A 20,242-nucleotide genomic window follows, 5' to 3' on the forward strand; every position below is an offset into this window, starting at 1 on the left:
GGCAAAACATTGTTGCAGTTTTATAGTAAGCATAGCCAAGACTGCAAAGGAAGCTATTCTCTTGTGTTTGTTTGTCTTAGCAATGTGATTTTAAAGCATGGGCTCAACTAGCCTTTTGTATTCCAAGGCAAGGAAAAAGCCAGCCATGCTTGGTTTTTAAGTTGGACCAGATACGTCTTTCAGAATGTTTCTGTGCACATTTATTAAAACGCGAAGGCTTTTGCATATGAGCACACCAGATATACCTCACTGAGAGCCGCTTTCATTTGTACAGGCCCACTCATTCTTTTTGCTTTTCTTACTTAATTGGAAAGTAGAAATGTTTTACATGCAAGCAGCCATAACTGGATATTTTTGCATGATTTGCAGCAGAGCGCATGTTTTCTTTTTATTATTATTATAATATTGTCGAATGTCAGTATAGTAGTTGCTCACCACAGTTTGAAGCAAGGCTTGTCACACTTCATGTGCAGAAATGAGAAACATTTAATGGACACACTTAATTGGCTAAATAGCTAAAATGGAAAATAGGGTCGTTGGGTCATTCATGTTCACCCATATGATGTGTTGATTTCCATCAGTTTATTTAATTTTTGTTCTAATTTTGCTTTGCATCCTTTGAGTATTTTCAGTTTCAGTTACTTACTTTTGTATTTTTGTTTTTCCTCCCTTTTTTTCCCTTCCGTGCTTGCCTGCACTCTTCCTTTTTTTTTCCCCACCACTTCCCGATTGCCGATTGTTCTCCTCAACAAAACCACGGCACCGACCGTTTGTGCTCTGCAGAAGTGCATCATTATAATCTCCATCGTGGCTGTGATACTCATCATTATAATCATAATCCTTGCCGTGAATTTGTCATGAGGGACCAGAGCAACCTGGACACGAAGGAAGAGCCTACAACAGTGCTTGAGTGCTCGAAAAAAGATTGTTGAAGACGATGCGTAATGTCTGTTGGCAAGGCTGCCCTCTCCTCTTCCCTGCACCGCACATTCATCATGCCCAGCAACAAAACGTGAATGCGCCCCTGAATTTATTATGCCTCAGTGTTTGGCTGCCTGTGCCAACTGCTGAACGACATTTTGGTTGTATCCCCCCCCTTATATCTTTCATTACTTTATATTCAGTTTCTTTCATTTGACCAAACTTGATGCCACCTTCCTTTTTTATTGTGGTTAGCTGCAGAGAGTTACTCCCATATTCACCAACAGGCTTTGACTCCACTGAGTGTAGGACAGCGTCGCCTCTTCACCAAAGTAAACGTAACACATTAGTAACGCCCCTCAGCTTTTCCTTGTGATGAGGAGATGCTCAAAAAATGCATATTAACTCCAATGCCTTCTTGTAAACATCAAAACATTGAAGAGTACATACATACAAAATTAGAGGCATTGGGATCTCTGGGGAGCATCTTAAAAGCATGGTGACCACTTTGGCCAAGGACTGGCGCTCACCTTACACTTTCTGAAGCCTGTTGAATTGTTTAGTGGAGGAACATTTAATGATATGAGGGTTAGCGAATTTCATAGGTGCAACGAAAAGTTTGCTGGTCAACGGAAGAACCTGTTGCTTGTGCACTGCTTGGCCGGCACCGTCTACACTGCTGGTTGGCCGCTGCATATCTGCTCAGCAGGACTGTCCTGGTGGTTTTCTTGTAATGGCTGCTGCATATACAGGAAATTGGAATGGGAGAAACTGAAGGAATGTGAACGGCGCTCCGCAGGGCCGAGTTGCTGAGCTGAAATCAAAAATGGGGGGCTAGTGCTATTTGCCTCTTCTGCCGAATGAGCTACTTCTGTGTTCAGTGGTCTCCCTTCTCTCACCGCTAATGGGAGTTGACCGTGATGCTAGTGGTGCGCTGAGATAAAAAGTATGTGCTACTGCTTAAGTGTGCTGGCTGGCTGAGTGTCCTGCAGGGCTTACACACATTTGGAATGTTATCTCGCGGGCGAATGTGCATGTGCACGCATTTTGTCTTTTTAATTGTTCACAAGGTGACATTGGAAAAGATACGAAACACAACAAGACGTGAGGCAAAAGATGCAGTGCGTTTTGTCTTTTACTTGCCTTTACCTATTGAAAGTGTGAACCAACATTTGGAAAGAGCTCATCACGAAAATTTTTATTTTTCTGCTCCCTTAGCTGGTGACTTCATCTTTGGTCTATGTTATATTGAGGCACTAGTTTCAGCTTTCCTACTGCACAATTTCCTTATTGTAATGGCTGCTTCCCGTCTTATTGCTTGTGAACTTTCAGAATAAACCTTGGGAAGTTTTACAACTATACCTGGCTGAAATCTAACTAAACCATCGTTGGTTGAAATGTAACCTTCAGTTCGGGCAAAGAGAAAAGGCACAGTGAAGAAAATTAGCCGCTGTGGGCTGTGTTTGATTTTTGTCTGTGCATAACTTCCCGTCTTCAGTAAGAATTAAGCTACAGTGCAATAATCACGAGCAAGTCCTAAACAAGCGTTACAATTTATAGTTATGAAGCTGCTTTTTTTTGGCAAAGAACACCAATTGAGTGACACGAAAGGTTCCTTCTTTGGTTGTGAAGAACAAATCTGCTCTGTCATTTGCTTTGTAAATGCCTCTAACAGTGTTGGCGAAAAACACCTCGGGCGTCTGCAAAAGGTAAAAAGTGGACAGGCATTGTGGAATTCTGTTGGTAAATACCTTGGTAGTTGCTTTTGCACAACACGGCAGAGCAGGAAAAAAGACAGCATGACAGTTAAGAATGACAGGCATATTTCGTGTAATGTCTTCCCTGCACCATTAACAATTTACTAGAGAGGTTACGCTGCTGAAGTTAGGCTGCAATGCCACACCTCTCAGTGGGTGCCCCTGGTTCTCGAAACTTTGCATGTATTGTTTGCGAGGGATGGCTTGCTTGCAAAGCAACCGTGGGACATTTGCTTGCGAACCTGATGTATGCGTGCTTTTTTGTTCCTATGCCCTGCGTTTAGTGCAGCATTTCTCAACACACGCAAAAAGATGTGTGTAGTTTTGGGAAGCCTTGGCTTGAAACTTTTGGAGGCACCGCCACTTACTAGTCGCATTGCAAGGTTCACAAACAGCCGGGCTTTTTGTGTGTGTTTATTTTTTTTTTTTACGATTTTTTTTTATGCAACTCTCCAGTTGTATGACCCCAATGCATGGTCTGGTGGCCGCATGCTTCCTGAGCAGTTTTTCATTGATTGTAGAGAGCCAATTTTCTATATAACTCTGTTTTGTCATTGTGTTGCTTATTATTATCATTTCAGCTCTAGTGTTAATCCTCAGATTTCTCACTGTTTTCTTTTTTCTTCATCTTATTTTTGGTTGCTTATGCTTGAAGAATTGCAACTTGAAAGATGGTACTTTATGTATAGTAAAGCTACCATCATCTGTTCTGTATACAGATTGATTTCAAATGAGTGTGAATTAGGTGTACTGTGTGGCTGAGGTACGGTCGCTCATAGCTGAGGTACGGTTGCTCATAGCTGCAGCTCCGAGACATTCTATGCACACACACAAAAAAAAAGTGGTGATCTTTGGCACTGCCATTATGAACAAATCTTGTGTGAAGTAGTTGGTGTTTGCACCAAAGTGTGTTTCTCTGGATTCATTTGTTATTTAGTGCACCCTCCTTCATGTTGTCTGTGGCCAGTTGGTATCTGTAACCTGCGCTGGCGCCTTTGTTGTTGACACTTCTCTTCACAAATGCTACACAAGGTGTGGACTATGTGATTTCTTTCGGTTTTTATGCTATTTGAAAAGGACCTTTAAAACCTTATTATTTTATTTTTTCCACGTAATAAGGCCTGTAATTCTTAGCTTGTAGGGCATTATGCATCTTGGGGAAGCGCTAACTACCGCACGATTGTCACATAGAGTAGTTAAGTTGTTTCGGGTGCAAAGTTACATTTAGCCTTGCTGAGGAAAAGGAATGTCATTAGTTTGGTGCCTTAAATGGTGTACTTACTACCCATTCGTTTCTTGCACTTTAAATGTTGACAGTTTGTGCCTGTTGAACACGGGAAAGGAACAATGACTTTGCATGCATGCTTTCATTGAGAGCGAGCCACTGTGAAATGCCACATGGGAACTTCGCGCATCTGACTCAACGCAACCAAGGTTGTAAGCACAATTGTAACAGAGTCCAAACACTGGCAGAGGACACCATGCTTCCTTGCTTAGAGTATTGCAGCACTTTCAAAAGCATGTGAGCTCGGCCATCTTGTTCGGTGTGAAGCGAGCAGGTGAAATGAGCTTGCGGTTTCTGTGCCTGGTTTTGCGGCTTGTGGTTAGCACTGAGGATTTAAGCGTTACTGTGCCTGACAACTCGTGCGAAGGTCCGTGATTCCTAAAGAATCCAGGGTAATTGAGGCTTTTGTGATCAGTGTGCCTTCACTTGGAGTGCGCTCCGCATTCAGTTGTGACTGGCAAAATAGAAAGTGGCCTGATGTACCTGCTTGTCGGAAATCTCAGTTGCCATCTCAGTTACATTCTTTCTGCTGCTAGCAAGAGCGTAGATCTAGGTAGACAGTAATTTTGTGTCCGTGGCGCAAGTCTTTCTTTGGTGGTTGTCGCTATATGACACTTAGCTTGGCTGCTGCTTGGCTAGCAATGTAAGGTTGCTACTGTACTCAAAGATTTGTGACCAATCCATGTGGCTTTGTGACTTTCCTTACCCTTGTTTTCTTTGAAGGAACTGTATTTTTTGAAGCTTTTAGTGTGTGATGGCTTATGTGTCTCTTCCTTTGCCCAGAAGTTTTTCTTTCTCTTTTTCTGCATCAGTTCCTCATTGTGGCTGTCCGTAATAGCTCTTTGTGTGCCAGAAGAAAAATATATGTGCATATATATTAAATACAATATATATATATACATTTTATTTAGTTGTTGCCCGTGCCTGTTCATGTGTTACTATGTTGGTGTCTTTTTCTTTCTTTTTTTTCTTTTGGGGGGAGGGAGTATATTTTCTGCTCTCTTAACAGTTCTTTCAAGAATACCTTATTAGGAACACTTCTAGACACATTTTAGCATATTGAGTGGGCCTGTTGCCTGCTCTCAAAACACTACATGACACCTACAGTTGACAGGATATTCCACATCTGTTGCCATGGCGATGAGGGGCACTGGCTAACATTACCAGAGCTGGATCTAGTACACACACAGAAGTACTCAAGAAAGTGGATGGGGGACAGCTCCTGCTTTAGGTCGGTTGGTACAGCATCGCACAGATAATGCGGAAGATGTGTGTTCAGCTGTCATTTCGTCCACTTCCATTTTCCAAATTGTTTCCTATCTTAAATCTTTATAGAAATGTTTATTTTTTTGTATGCTTTCCCATATTTATACTCAATTCTATTCCTTTTGTTTATTTTTTCTGTGTGGGCAAGAAAAGTGCATTCGTTAAAAGCTACTACATTTAGTACCCTGACGAGGTGAATGCTCCCTCGACACGACGTTTCTGTCTGTTGGTCTCACGGGGCTATAACAAACGAAAATGGAGCCCCTCGGTTACCCTTATATTCTTTCGCTCCATGCGTAATACAATAAAGTGACCGAATAGAATTTATGTAGAAGGGACGAAAGAGGAAGCACTTAAAGGTATGTTCCAGTGGCTGAGTGACATTCTTTTTGCTTTTTTATATATTTTTGTTGTTTGGATTGCTGTATATGGTAATTTATCAATTCCAGAATTCGCAGTTTGAGGGTAGTTTGGCGACGCTCAGGCAAGCCAGCGTGTTGCAACTGTGCGTTCTGCTACGTTCTGCATAGCGCCACTGTTGTACAATGACACGCTAATGAGGCGTACTCCGGCTAAGCTGGAATGGTAACGGCTGCTCATACTGTGAGAGCATGGCCTCCGAGATCGGGTTGCGCACGCTGTGATCTCGTAGGCCATAGTGACGGGAGGTGCGCCGCCCGCAAGTTCCCGCACCATGTCGCACCGAATCTGCGCTCTAAAGAAAGTTTACACCCTTTGGGTTGTGTTTCGTCCCCAAACAATAATCGTCATCTGTCTTGGCCGTATTTCCCTTCTTTAACGCTGCGAGCCCGGTACTTCCTAGTCACAAATGACTTGCGCATTATCAGCTTCACACAGCATTCTCGACAGGAAAGTAGCGAGCGCCGAGTTTTTCAAGGGAGGAAACGCAAGCAAAGCAGATGATTATTGTTTGGGGACAAGATAAGCCCCAAAGGGTGTAAACTTCCCTTAGAGCGTGAAGGACTACGTTATATTCCATAATATTAAAAAAAAGCGCTACCGAAACAGGACACAGAGGAGAGAATGGGACATACACGGCGCTGACTTACAACTGCGTTTGTTGGGAAAACACGGTTGCTTTTTGAAGCCTTTACATCAAGCGCGCCTGCGCCTACTCAGTGTCAATGAAAGCACTTGTCTTTCCCAAAGCATTGCCTCGTGGTCGCGGGTGGGATTAACACCGTTGTTCACCCCTGTTTAACAACCCCATTTCCTTCGAAGATGAGGCCACAGAAGGCTAACAAAGCTTTTTCTCGTTATGAGATAGAATTGAATCTCGCACAGAGTTAAAAAAGTAGGAGCCACATTTGTTGTCGAACTCTTGTTTTCAGCTCATAATAAAGTGGGTAAGGTGGGAGCAGCTGTCCAAAGAAAGAAGGAATAGAAAAGAAAAAGATAGGCTGTAAAATAAACCATGGAGAGAAGCCCATTTCCTGTAAGATTGCTGTCTTCTACCAAATTCATTTATCCTGCGGTCTTCCGTACATTGTACACACAGGATGGTGCATTGACGTGAGGCTAACTGAGCACCAGAATTCTTTAGACAAGAAATCTACAAACCTGGAAAATCGGTGTTTCGAATGGGAGTACAAACCGCTCTTTGGTGACACGAAAATCCTGTTTGGGCACACTGATAGCTGTACAAGAGAAGTGGCGGAAGCTTTTCTCACAATGAGAGAAGGTAGTGGATGTGTTAGTCGGCCTTCCCTAGCCTTACCTTCGAAGGAAATGGTCTTGTTGAACAGGTGTGAACAACGGCGCGCGCTAATCTCACCCGCGACCACGAAGCACTGTTTTGGGAATGACGTTGCTTTTATTGACATTTAGCACGTGCGCGCATGCTTGATGTTAAGGCTTCAAAATACAATCGTGTTCTTCCAATAAATGCAGTTGTAGGTCAACGCCGTGTGTCCCACTTTTTTTTTTTTCTGTGTCTGAGTAGCGCTATTCTTTACACATAATGGAAAACCACCGAATCGCCCAATCTGCCGTTCTTCCTCACTATATTCTAAAGAAGCCCAAACAAAACCAAGGAAGTTGCACGAAACGTTGCACCTGAGCGGTCCGAATACACGCTACTTTGAAATCCGTGACGTCACACTGACGTGAAGGCGCTAGTTTTGGCAAACCAATGTGGGTGTTTGGCTTTTGATTATATTCGGTGATGAGCAACATTCTGCCAAATGAATGGAAACTGCATTTTATTTAAAAGAAGCATACCAACTATCCTGCATTGCCAAGGTTTTGCGAGGTTGTGCGTTCGATTCCCGACCGCGACGGCCCCGTTTCCGTGTAAGCGATCGAATCGCAAGAAAAGCTCTTGCACTTATATTTGGGTCCCCATTAAAGACTTCCGGCCGTGTCTGGACATTGCAAATGGACAAGCAATGTGCGTGTGTCATTCGCTGACGATCGTGTCTGCAAGCAATATATTACGGCAGTACGGGATGAAGAACGCGAAATTTAAACGAATGCGCAAGCTCCCTTCCACACGTCTCCAGCGGGGGGGGGGGGGGGGGGGGGGGGGGGGGGGGGGGGGGGGCGCTGCCCTTACCGGCAGGGACAAAATTCGGAAAGGAACCATTTATAACTCAAAGGGGAGCTCATTACTTTTCGAAGCGAGATCGGGATGCCTTAGAACACGCACCTATAAAGCGAGATGCAAGAAGGAAGAAGCAGCATGTGCTTGCTGCGGTAAAGCTAGGGAAACTATGGAGCATGTTTTATTAGAATGTCTAGACATGTGCCCAGCGGTCGATTTAGGCACCACTGGCCTCCTTGAAGCCCTTGGGTTCAGCGAGAGCAGGGGAAAGTAAACATGTCTGCAATAGGGATTAGTAAGAGGCGATTGGAGGATTGGTGGAATAAAACTAGGGAAACGACAAAGAACGGAGACGTACAAAAGCACAGTGCCCAATAGGGGATCATAAAATTTGGTTGTGGGAGTTCATAGTGTTTTCTTTTTTTATTTATTGTTTAACCTAGGTAGGACATAAGGCAGTATAATAGCAAGAGCTTAGTGGCGCAACCCACCGCCCAGTTCCAAAGGGGACGCTCATAACATCCATCCATCCGGGACGCCGGCAGGGAAGCTCATTACTTTTCGAAGCGAGATCAAGATGCCTTAGAACACGCACCTATAAAGCGAGATATAAGAAGGAAGAAGCAGCATGTGCTTTCTGCGGTAAAGCTAGGCAAACTATGGAGCATGTTTTATTAGAATATGAAGACATCTGCCCAGCGGTCGATTTAGGCACCACTGGCCTCCTTGAAGCCCTTGCGTTCAGCGAGAGCAGGGTAAAGTAAACATGTCCGCAATAGAGATTAGTAAGAGGCGATTGCAAGATTGATGGAAGAAAAGTAGGGAAACGACAAAAAACGGAGACGTACAAAAGCAAAGTTCGCAATGGGGGGGTCAGAAGATTGGCCTGTAGGAGTTCATAATGGTTTCTTTTCTTTCTTAACTTGGGACATTAGGCAGTATAATAGCAAGATCTTGGTGGCGCAACCCACCGCCCCGTTGCAAAGGGGACGCTCATAACATCCATCCACCCGTCCGGGACGACATCGCCGATGTCCTCACTGCGTCACACGCGTCGCGTGCGGTCACAGAATACCCAGCAGCAACGCGAACTCGAGCATTTCCGTGAAGCTGAATGAAGCCCTCAGATACGCAGAGCGCGCAAACATGTCACCACCGGAAATGTTCCGCGCATCAGGAAAAGAAACGAGAATGATAAATGAAAAGGTGCGGGTAGTGACGTAAACGTCACGTGGCTCTCAGGTATACTAGTACCCTTGGCCATGAACATTGTAGTTTTGGTATGGAAGAAGCATGGAGGGAACGCCTCCGCAGATGCTGGAAGCAATAACTTGTGGGCGCTGTTCGAGGCAGTACGGGAGCGAGGTGTTGCGGCGGCTGAGAGTAGTTCGCCTTGCGCCATCGCCCCGCAAAATTTTGTTTGCTTCTGTCTCCGCCATTGCTAGGCCCCTTTTAAATATTAAAATGAATATATATATATATATATATATATATATATATATATATATATATATATATATATATAATACACGCAGGAAAGAGACGACGAACTTTTTGGAAGACTTACAAACGTTTTCGGCTGGTCCACCAGCCGGAAACGTTTAGAAAATAAGTCTAAGTCTTCCAAAAAGTTCGTAGTCTCTTTCCTGCGTATGTTACGTTTGGTCCTACGTGCTGAACTTTGAAGAAACTCCCTATTATATATATATATATATATATATATATATATACATTGCAGTAATCCTCTACCGGGATGGCGTCTTACAACTTTCATTGTATAACCCGAATTCCCGAAGTGGCATGGTGAGGGGGCCCCTTCGAAGAGCCCCGAGTAGTCGAAAGTGTCCATTTGCTTTCCTTGTTTGTTTGTTTGTTTGTTTGATTGATTGATTTTGTAGCCCAGCGCACTGCGCGTCCTTGGAAGACCTTTTGACACTCGACGCTATTAGATTTGTCGGACGGTCCTACCGCTGTCGACCAGATGTAGGAGTCGTCGGACTATCTCGCCGCTGCCACCATTTCAAGGAGATGAAGGTCGTAGACAGGAACTCGGTGAACAGGATTTATTTACATATTAACAGTTTAAGCAAGATACATTGGCAGACTAGCGCGACTCCCATATGGAGCCCGCAAAACTAACATACAGCAAACAGTTTACGAGCACACAGCTCACTAGTACATTTCTAGTATGACAGAGCACTCAGCTCCCGACAACGATCACGACACGAGCACACTCTAGCAGCCGGCAAACGCTGCTTATAAGCTCTCCGCTTGACGTCATAGTTCGACGTCATCGTTCGGACGAGGACGGAGGAGGAATGGTCGGGAAGGTTCGTCCAAGCATTGTAAACTTGCCGCCGCCCCGTGCCAATGCACAGGTGCGAACCCATACACACAAAGGCTCCGGAGTCGACGACCGAGGGCTTCGTAGAACTGTGCTCCGTCTCGGGTGGTGCGGCCAAGTACCACATGCCTGAGCTGACCGCGCGCCACGTGGCCGCCGGCCGTCCGCAGTACTCGGAAGAGCTCCCTGTCTGGTGGGCTTGGAACATGTGCAGCGGGCTGAAAGCTGGCCCGTACGGCCATTCTTAACAGCTCCTCCATGGCCCGGAAAATCTCGCCTGGCCAGTGCTGGCAACCGCTGGGCAGGAAGAGAATGGCTGGCGAGCAAGACGATGGCTTTGCTCTCTGCAACCCCTGCGTACTTGGAATGCCTTCAACCATCTTACAACAACTGGCACAGAAGAGCCGACCCGGCAACACAATACCGCTCAGCGTTCAAACGCCCGGAATCAGCTGCTAACCCACCAGGCCTCCTATCACAATTTCCATGCAAGTCACTCAACTGGGAATCCCAAATTTTGCCCCAAAATTGCGTGTCGCCAAAGCGAGCGTTCACGTTCCTCCTGAGTTCGACCAAACCCGACCGTCGCGCTGCACAAGAGTAAAGGTTTACGCAGAATTAAACCGAAGCCTTTCAAACACCAATACTCAAACATAACTTCAGCAGCCTAACTTCGCGAACAGCCTGTTCCTACCCTATCACAGTGGCGTACTTATGTCATGTACTGCTGCCACTGAACCGTCTGGCCAACTCCACAGGTACGTCATCACAGACGCGCTAAGTTTAAGGTCCCTATTCCGAACACGTGCTTGCATCATACAAAGTTTTCATCACGCTGACTCACATTTGTTCCTTTAATCCACACAGGACACGTTCCTTAAATAAACAACCAAATTTGCGTAACTTACGCAACACAGAGGAACCTTCGAACAAATGTGTCTTCTACTAACTAGCTCTTCGCACGCGTACTAGAGAAGTCAGAATACGGCTGCCTTCGACACACCCGAGCAACCCAGTCATAAACGTTCTGCTTCCTTCCGTCCACACAGGACACGCGCTAATGGACCTAAGAGCTCTTCTCAGTGCAAATCACGCACTTACTGAAAATCTACGCGCTTAACCTTAGAAAAATCAAAAACACCTAAAAAGAAAGAAGGTTAAATAACACACACGCGCGTTACGATAGGCCTCTCAACGATAACCTTGACCTACAGGTTACTCACACACACACAAAAAAGAAAGCCTATGTACTTATTAATGAACACCTCGCGAGACTACAGGTTTACTTTAAACGCGTCTTTCAAATCTCGAGCTTCTCAAACAAAACATAAACAGAGCTCATACCTTACTTATTGAAAGAAATCCTAGTCTCAAATCGCGAAAATCTGCAAATGTTCAAAAATAAAACAAAGCAACACTACTACGGAAGCTCTTGGCCTCCCGTTCCCGATTGCTTACGACTGACTCATACTTTCAGCCGAACCCGAGGTGGTCGCGGTTTAAAAGCTACTCTGGCTACGGAGGAACAACAAAAGGGCTGACTCACTATCAGCTCCCCCAAGACGTTACGGTCTCCTGCCAATTTGCGTCCTCGCGCCCCGCTTTCAACATGACCTCGACTGACCGCGTCGCTACTCCCCACCTGGTCTCGTCTTGCCACCTTGCGCTTCTTTGTACTGCACGCTGAGCTTCGAAGAGAACGACGGAACGACGAGGAATTTGACTGCCCCGTGCCCTTTGTCCGCGTCCGTGCAGAACAAGCTTCTCGGTCCCCCTTTGACCGGTGGCTCGAACGTTTTCGATGCGTCAACATCGTCAGTGACGACCGCACCTGTCTTTTCTTCGCGCCCTGCCTTTTCGCGCTTGTCGCCGTCTTTGGCTTCGCTACTTTAGCCACCGCATTCCGATCTTTTCGGCGCTTCTTTCTGCGGCGCTTTCTCCTCGAACTCTCTTTCATGCCGTAATCTCGCGCCTCGTGCTGGCCGGTACACATTTCGTCGGCCCGGATCGGTCTCTTACCCGCACAGTCTGAGTGATTTACAGTTAAATCTACTCTCACTTTGCCTCGACTGGCGGACAGCTCAACCGACTCTGGCACAATGCAGCAGGCTTTACTCGAGTTAGACAACTCGCACTCTTGCGAACTGCCCTCTACTACATTGCCCAGCGCACGCTGTGCATCTGCACACAGCCCGTCGGTATCGATCGCTGTCTCACGCGCACAGTCCGAATGATTAACAACGGAATCATCCCTATCTAGGCTATCTAGACTGGCGGAGAGCCGCACCGATCCCTGAGCAATGCAGTTGTTCTCTCGTGAGCTACGGAGCTCGCCACCCCGAGAACTATTCTCAACTGCATCGTCCAGTTCGCACTTCACTTCTGCACGCAGATCTGACTCGACATGGGTGCTCGCGTCTGTCAAGTTCGCAGTATTCTGTACCTCGCTAACGACCTCGCTACCATGAGATGCGACGCACACTCGCGGTAACTGTGCCAATTTGTTCGCAGCTGGCCTAGCTGTCTCTACAGTCCTCTGTTGGCACAGCACCTCGTCGCTCTCACTCTGGCCTTTAACGGCCTCTGCTGCCACTAAGGCATCGTTAGCTGCTAGCACTTCGAGTTCACTTATGAACGTGCTGCTACTCTCACAGGTACTACTACTTTCCTCGGCTTTTGACGAAAATCTGTAATCTACTTCCTCACACTTACGCTGCGTCCAGCCTACAGATTTCTCAAGCCGCTGTTGACTTCCTGCGTTTAGCTGCTGCAAATCCTGTATCTGTTTCTCTACTGCTGCAATTTCTTTTCCAACCTCCTGCCGTTTTTGCTCACGCTCTTGGCGTTCTTGCCTAATTGATTCCCGTTCCTGTCTTTTGTTTAGAATTCGTTTACCCATTTGTTCTATGAATTTCGAATCATTGTTACTTTCTAGAATTGTCTTACGAATTTCTGATTCCGTCAAGTCCTCCTCTACGTTTACCTCTATCTCCTCACACAACCACAACAGGTCAGCTCTCGTCAAACACATTAGGACCATGGTCGCTACTTTAAGCTTTGGCTCTGCTGTCACACAATACTTGTTGCCATACCCACGCAAATCAAAATACAAGTAAAAGATCCCCAGCGAATCAAATCCAAAAACACAGTGAAATTGAAGCCTGGTAAATCTTACAGCCAAAACCAAACGCTTACCCACTGAAGCAGCACCATATCACCAGTCCTTCCCCGCCGTATCCAGTCAGTTGCAAGAGGTGGTCAATCTCAAGTCGCCTCCAACTTGATCAGGATGCCGGTCGGTCACCATGTGCCAACGTCCGTCAGCTGCCGTTGCTGTCTCCCGAGTCGTAGGCCGATCTAGGAGCCGTAGTCGGATCTCACCACTGCCATTCAGTTATTAGATTTGGCAGATCTAGCTGTCGGGATGAACTTGGGACGACAGGACTAGGCGAGCAGGATTTAATTGCAGGATTTACATTTTGAACAGGACATACATTGGCTGTCTTGGGCGCGACTCCCATATGGAGCCCGCAAAACTAACATACAGCAAACAGTTTACGAGCACACAGCTCACTAGTACATTTCTAGTATGACAGAGCACTCAGCTCCCGACAACGATCACGACACGAGCACACTCTAGCAGCCGGCAAACGCTGCTTATAAGCTCTCCGCTTGACGTCATAGTTCGACGTCATCGTTCGGACGAGGACGGAGGAGGAATGGTCGGGAAGGTTCGTCCAAGCATTGTAAACTTGCCGCCGCCCCGTACCAATGCACAGGTGCGAACCCATACACACAAAGGCTCCGGAGTCGACGACCGAGGGCTTCGTAGAGCTGTGCTCCGTCTCGGGTGGTGCGGCCAAGTACCACATGCCTGAGCTGACCGCGCGCCACGTGGCCGCCGGCCGTCCGCAGTACTCGGAAGAGCTCCCTGTCTGGTGGGCTTGGAACATGTGCAGCGGGCTGAAAGCTGGCCCGTACGGCCATTCTTAACAACGCGCGGTCCGCATGTGCACCGTCGATAGCTTGACAGCACGGCGACGGCGCGCATGATTGCCGTCGCAGTAAAAGACAAGCTCAACACGAAACGAGCGCGCACGGCACAGAGCGGTGCGTGTGGTTCCCCGTAACGTGCTGACCTCTAAGCAAGCGCGCATTCATTTCGTGATATGCTGTCATCACCGCTCCCCTGCCGGGCCTGAAATGTGTGGCACCGCTATTGACTACGACGTTTCACTCGAATTTCGCGTGGAGAGAAGGTCGACTGTGCGGCTTGTTTTCTTGTAAATTGAACTTTAATAACTTCGTACAACAACCACGGTTGACGTCAATGGCTTAGTTAAGATGGCGGTGAGCTTAGTCCTAACTCCAGTCACATCCGTACACGAACGTCGACCACTGCGCGTACACGCGTACACGGCTGTACGACCCCTTTGTTTCTCCAGCGCGATAGCTGTCGCGGGGAAAAGAGAAAAATATTGGTTAAATTGCGGTGGTTACTGGCTCTGCACATTTCTGGAGTTAACGCTTCGCTTTGCAATGTCTGTCCTTAAAGGTTTAACGTTTATTAAGCATTACTGAGCAGGTTACAGAGGCAGGATTTAGAAAGGCACTACTATATAGGTATCATGTTATGTTGGACGAAAAAAAAAAAACGTTTTTCTTACCATGAACGGAAGCTTGGCAAACCGAAAAGACGTAAATGCGGATGCTCATTGTGGATTTGGACAGTTCTGCTCTGGACTCTTATGTATAGTTTCTAGCTATTCAAAAGTAAAACTGTTACTGCATCCTGAAGAAGCCAAAGACTTGTCCTGTTGAGTTTTGACAACTTCTCTCTGGAGCAAAATAGGCCAAACGTGCGAAAACACCTCTAAAATCCGTGACGTCACAGAGACCTAGCCGTGCTGCGTTGACAAACAGCTACAGACTGCGTCATCGATTGAGGCGTATACACGGACGCTGAAGACAGGCGCCGTTGTTTTGAAAGGCAGCGCTTGGCCACCAGTCATGTTCATACGCAGGTGCACACACGCACTCTTCACCCGCCGTGCACTGCAATATAATCTACGCCTTTAAAAAACGGAGTAAATGTAGTCGGATTTGCGCCCTTATTTTACACCTAGGAAGGACGTGAGTTATAGACAGATTTACACCTTTATTCAAATTAAAATTGAATTAGTGGCTTTGGCGTTGCATTAAGGCCCGAGGGCTATATATATATATATATATATATATATATATATATATATATATATATATATATATATATATATATATATATATATATATATATATATAGAAAGTCACTTTGACGAAGGCTGGTCCATCAGCCGAAACGTCAGTGGAATATACTGTGTCAATTCAACGTACGCCGTACTCTCTTTTTAGCACAACATTTAGCATTTTAGCATAGAGCTTCCTGTGAAAATTGCTAGAGGGAACTGTAGCGCTGCGATTGTTCAGCTGCCTTGGAAATTATGGTTAGTACATGGATTTGTCTATAATTTTCGAGGTTTATGGCCTCAGGGTTTCTTGTTTCGTTACTTCGTTACTCAGAGGCCTCCGCCCACATGTGTAGTTATTGCGAATTGCTGCGTTTATAGCAGAATGTTCCGTTGGAAATGATAGACACTCAAAGTTGCAAAGCCGTTTGAAGCCAAAAGGACGAAGTTTGCGCAAATCCGTGTGTACCGGCCCATTATTACACGTTAATCTCATGCTGGCTGTCCCGCCATGCCTGTATCTCTCGTAGGCCCTAGCGCCAGAGTTCCTTCTAGTAACCTTTGTAGAAAACGCAATGTATTTTGTGGACAGTCTTGTACGACGGCCTTCGAAACGCTTAAGGGCATACCGGGGTCTCTAAGTGCGAGTCTATCTACTTTTTGTGCACATAAATCTTTCTTGTCGCTCTTCTTCGGATGCCTTAACTATGCCTCGATGTTACAGAAATTCTCTTGACCAGGTAATCAAAGAGTCTGCTTACTAAGTCGTAATGAGAGAGCTCAATTCTGAGGCGACGACCCTTGAGCACTTCAGCGGAGAAACGCCCATTCTTCAAATGAGTCGTCCTTTAGGCTGGGGGAGCATCAATAGGATATTTAGACATTGCAAGTCTTATTTCTATCTCAGCCGCTAAAGTTATAGAGAATAGCATGACTTCGAAGTGACATATTTGAAGTCTTACCTCTCAGGAGAATAGTGAATGCTTACATAATGGTAAATGTGGCCCATTGCCGCTCATAACTTTGTCCTGGATTCTTTGTTTGGTAAAGAATGATTTACAATAGCTTACTGTATGTTCAAGGGGCGGGCTTCTCAAACCTTGTCAGTTCAGGCTCGCTGTTTATTGTTAAACTTAAACGAGTTCGCTGGAATGTGCTGCCACGGTTCTCCTGCATATCGGGAGATTATTGGCAGTACGTTCCTGTTAAGCATTTTCGATGCATCATCGTCATCATCATCAGCAGCAGCCTGTTTTATGTCCACTGCAGGACGAACGCCTCCCCTGCGATTCCCAATTATCCCTGTCCTGCGCCAACCGATTCCAACTAGCACCCGCGAATTTCCTAATTGCATCGCTCCACTTAATCTTAATTCTGTCGTCCTCGATTGCGTTTCCCTTCTTTTGGTACAGATTCTGTAACCCTAATGGTCCAACGCTTATCTAACCTGCGCATTACACGACCTGCCCAGCTCCATTTTTTTTTCTCTTGATGTCAATTAGGATATCGTCTATACCCGTTTTCTCTCTGATCCAAACCACTCTCTTTCCGTTTCTTAACGTTATGTCTAGCAATCTTCGTTCCATCGCTTTATTTATTATCTAGCAGCCTTACGCCAGTTCATATTAGCGGGCCACCAGACGTGTTCCGTGGCCCAAGCATGTAGGATTTCACTCTGGCATGAGAGAGCAACTGCATCACGAGCAGCGCGAAGTAATTTGTTTTCCAAAGTCGGCTGGTGTCGATGCACGTAGGAAAATCTCAAGTTTACTAGCAAATCTCGCCTGATAGGCCATTCTCTCTCGCACAATTTGCGAAGGTGCGTGCAGACTTCAGTCTTTCAGTCACTGAAAACAGTGACTGAGAGACTGAAGGCAGCAGGTAGCTTCAAGAAGTATAGACGAATGCTTCAACGTTGTCTTCGAGATGGTAGTGTCTCCTGCTGTCCAAATAGTGCCTGTAGCTAGGAGAGGTGCTTTATTTTGCACTGGTATAGCGCCATCCTCATCTTCAGTCTCTGCAACCTGAGAGTTCCCTCGGCGAGCTTTTTTCGAAGTAAAGATGGCAAGCAATGATTTATGACCATTCTCAAGCTACACAGCTCGCCCAACAAAAGCAATTGTTGAATTTGTCGAATGCCCATATTAGGGCAAGATTTATTCGTAAGGCTTGTACGTCTATGAGCGTAACTTAGAGAAATAAGGCGTGATCACAGAAAACGTGTCATTCGTTTGCTCTTGCCGGATTATCCCTCCGAGTCGGTACGAGAACGCATCTTCTGTGACGACTGTCTGTCTCGGTGGGTCGTAGACGCGGCAAGTGGCTACCTGACTCTTCGCCACGCCGTCTCGTTTTTCCCGCAAGGCCACAATATGCAGCTTCTTTAAAAGTAAACCTTAAAGGGGCACATCAACACCTTTTAACACGGTAAGAAATCGTCGGTGATACATAAACATTGCTGTCATAAACATGCGAGCCCAATATTATTCCGCTGCATGTGCCACTAAGCCTACTATCTCACATAAAGAATCTATATATATATATATATATATATATATATATATATATATATATATATATATATATATCGTGCCCGATTTCGTAGCCCTGTTATATCTTTATGAAGCCGTTGTCCCGAGTGACAGCCCAGAGACACCAGATATTTAGTGATTGTTCTTGATGAGTTACTTCCCGAGCAAAAGTTAGCGCATGCATACGCATCCCACCAGTATTCTAGCAAGCAGGGAAACGGCGGTTCTTAACGCGCTCCGCCCTTCCCGTCTCCTCCTTTGTCGCTCTCTGGCACCGATGTCAGACGCCAATTTCGAAGAGTTACCATAAGTGTGCTGGGGCAAGTAAAAAAGGTATGCAGAAACTCCACTGGACTTATCTAAGTATGCGCAAGCATACGCCCTACCCCCCCCCCCCCCCCCCCAGTTTCAATTGGCTCACCCCCAAATTTTAGTTGGCCCACACCCAACTTTCAAGTTGACCCATCTGCAAACTTAAGTTGGGCTGCTCCTAAATTTCAAGTGGGCCCAACCACAAATTTCAAGTTGGCCTATCCCAAAATTTAGGTTGGCCCACCCCAAATTTCTAGTTATCCTAATCCCAAACGTAAGTTTGATCATGACAAAATTTCAAGTTGGCCCAACCCCACATTTGAGTTGGGCCGCCCCCAAATTTATGTTGGGCCACCCCCAAATTTCATGTTGGCCCATCCCCAAATTTCAAGTTGGCCCACCTCCATATTTCAAGTTGGCACACCCCCAAATTTAAGTTCCCCCATGCCGAAATTTCAAGTTGGCCCAGCCCCATATTTTGGTTGGCCCACCCCCATACTTCAGGTTGGCTCACCCCCACAGTTAACTTCGCCCATTCCCAGTTTAAGTGGGCCTACCCCTAAACCTCAGTTGGCCGATCAATGCATTTTGTATGGAGCCCGATGTATCCCTGTGAGAATTCTCTCTGATCAACATTATTATTTTCTTTTCGATTGTTCCATGTCGCCTATAAAACTTTCAGTCACATGCATTTGCACTATAATAACGATTGGATGTCTTAACTTCACAAATTACACATTTTTGTAAAGATACAAGGCATTAAACTTTTCGCATGATTGGGTGGGGTACTCGCGAAAGAATGCGTACGCATTATAAGTATGAAAGGGACGTCATGGCGCAGGGCTTTGCTATCGGCGTCACCTCAGGTGAGATCAAACGTTGTGTTGATGAGGAATGAGGAAATTAAATATTACTATCATTATATCGCAGTCAATAATGAGTTCTTCCCGAAAGAAATTATGCGTGTATATTCATTTAAAAGAATCGCACTCGCTCCCAAGCTTAGTCTTGGGGGAAAAAAGGTTGCAGTGCCCCTTTAAATCGTGCTTCGTAGCAGTAAGAGGCTTTGCGCGGAGAAGCCCACTTTCAAAGGTAGTGGTTTTACGGTTAACATTCAGCGTAGTACCCGAATCATCTCGATTCTGATGGCGTTACTCAACCGATATTTGGTGCTTGCGCTGGTACCTATTTTCTCGCTGCGAAGCGTGCAATGTGTGCGATGTGTGCTCAACGCCAGACGTTTATGACAGTTACAACGTGGCGTATAAAAGCGATGGTAAAAAAATTTGTGCGCGCATAGGAGACATTGCAGCGATGGTATGTAAGTCTAGTATGGAGGTGAAAGTGGTGGTTTTCGGGAATGTAAGAGCATGGCAGCGTCGCGGAAAGTATTTCAAACGTGTTTCCGGTGTGGCATCCAGCCTTTTACCGTGGGCGGAGTGCGTGTGCTGTGGTACGTTCACTTTAATCGGTAACAACATGGGACATATTTCGCACGGAACTAAAGAGCGGTAAGCGAGATGTGTAAAATATGTGCACGAAAAATGGGTGACTCCTTGCCGAAGGTGGTTTGGTTAATTAATTAATAAATAAATAAATAAATTAATTAATTAATCGATTGATTGATTGATTGATTGATTGATTGATTGATTGATTGATTGATTGATTGATTGATTGATTGATTGATTGATTGATTGATTGATTGATTGATTGATTGATTGATTTTAGCGCATCGTATGGACACGGCTGACCTACTGTGGGCTTATTTAACACACACTTGAGCGTGTTTGCATTCCGCCTCCATCGCAATGCGGTCACCTATGCCGGGGTCCGAAACCGCGACCATTGGTTCAAAAGTTCAGAAATGCAATAGCCACTAAGCCGCCGTCGGATGTGCGTTCCGCGTGGTTGCCGCTTTTTGGCGCTGTACCGAAGCCAAACCTAACGTTGTGAAAGATTTGGCAAATCAAAATGTAGGCAAGGCATCGCGAAAAGGAGCGTATAGCGGCAGTTGGAATAGAACGACTTCATTGTGGCA

General features: G+C 45.8%; 1 protein-coding gene across 2 annotated transcripts in view; it reads left to right on the forward strand.

Moving 5' to 3' along the window:
- Syx1A (Syntaxin 1A) overlaps window positions 1-20,242 on the forward strand; it is a 55,665-nt gene that overhangs the window by 26,242 nt on the left and 9,181 nt on the right. Inside the window, exon 10 of one of the 2 annotated variants that reach the window (XM_050194547.3) lies at window positions 784-2,282. The exons of the other annotated variant lie outside the window; for it this stretch is intronic. Within the exon in view, the coding sequence (XP_050050504.1) occupies window positions 784-861 (78 nt within the window). The 3' untranslated portion in view covers window positions 862-2,282. Of the gene's footprint in view, window positions 1-783; window positions 2,283-20,242 lie in introns of those variants that run through there. 2 annotated transcript variants of the gene reach the window in all.

This window comes from Dermacentor andersoni, chromosome 3 (genome assembly GCF_023375885.2).
Source record: "Dermacentor andersoni chromosome 3, qqDerAnde1_hic_scaffold, whole genome shotgun sequence".
NCBI lineage: Eukaryota > Metazoa > Arthropoda > Arachnida > Ixodida > Ixodidae > Dermacentor > Dermacentor andersoni.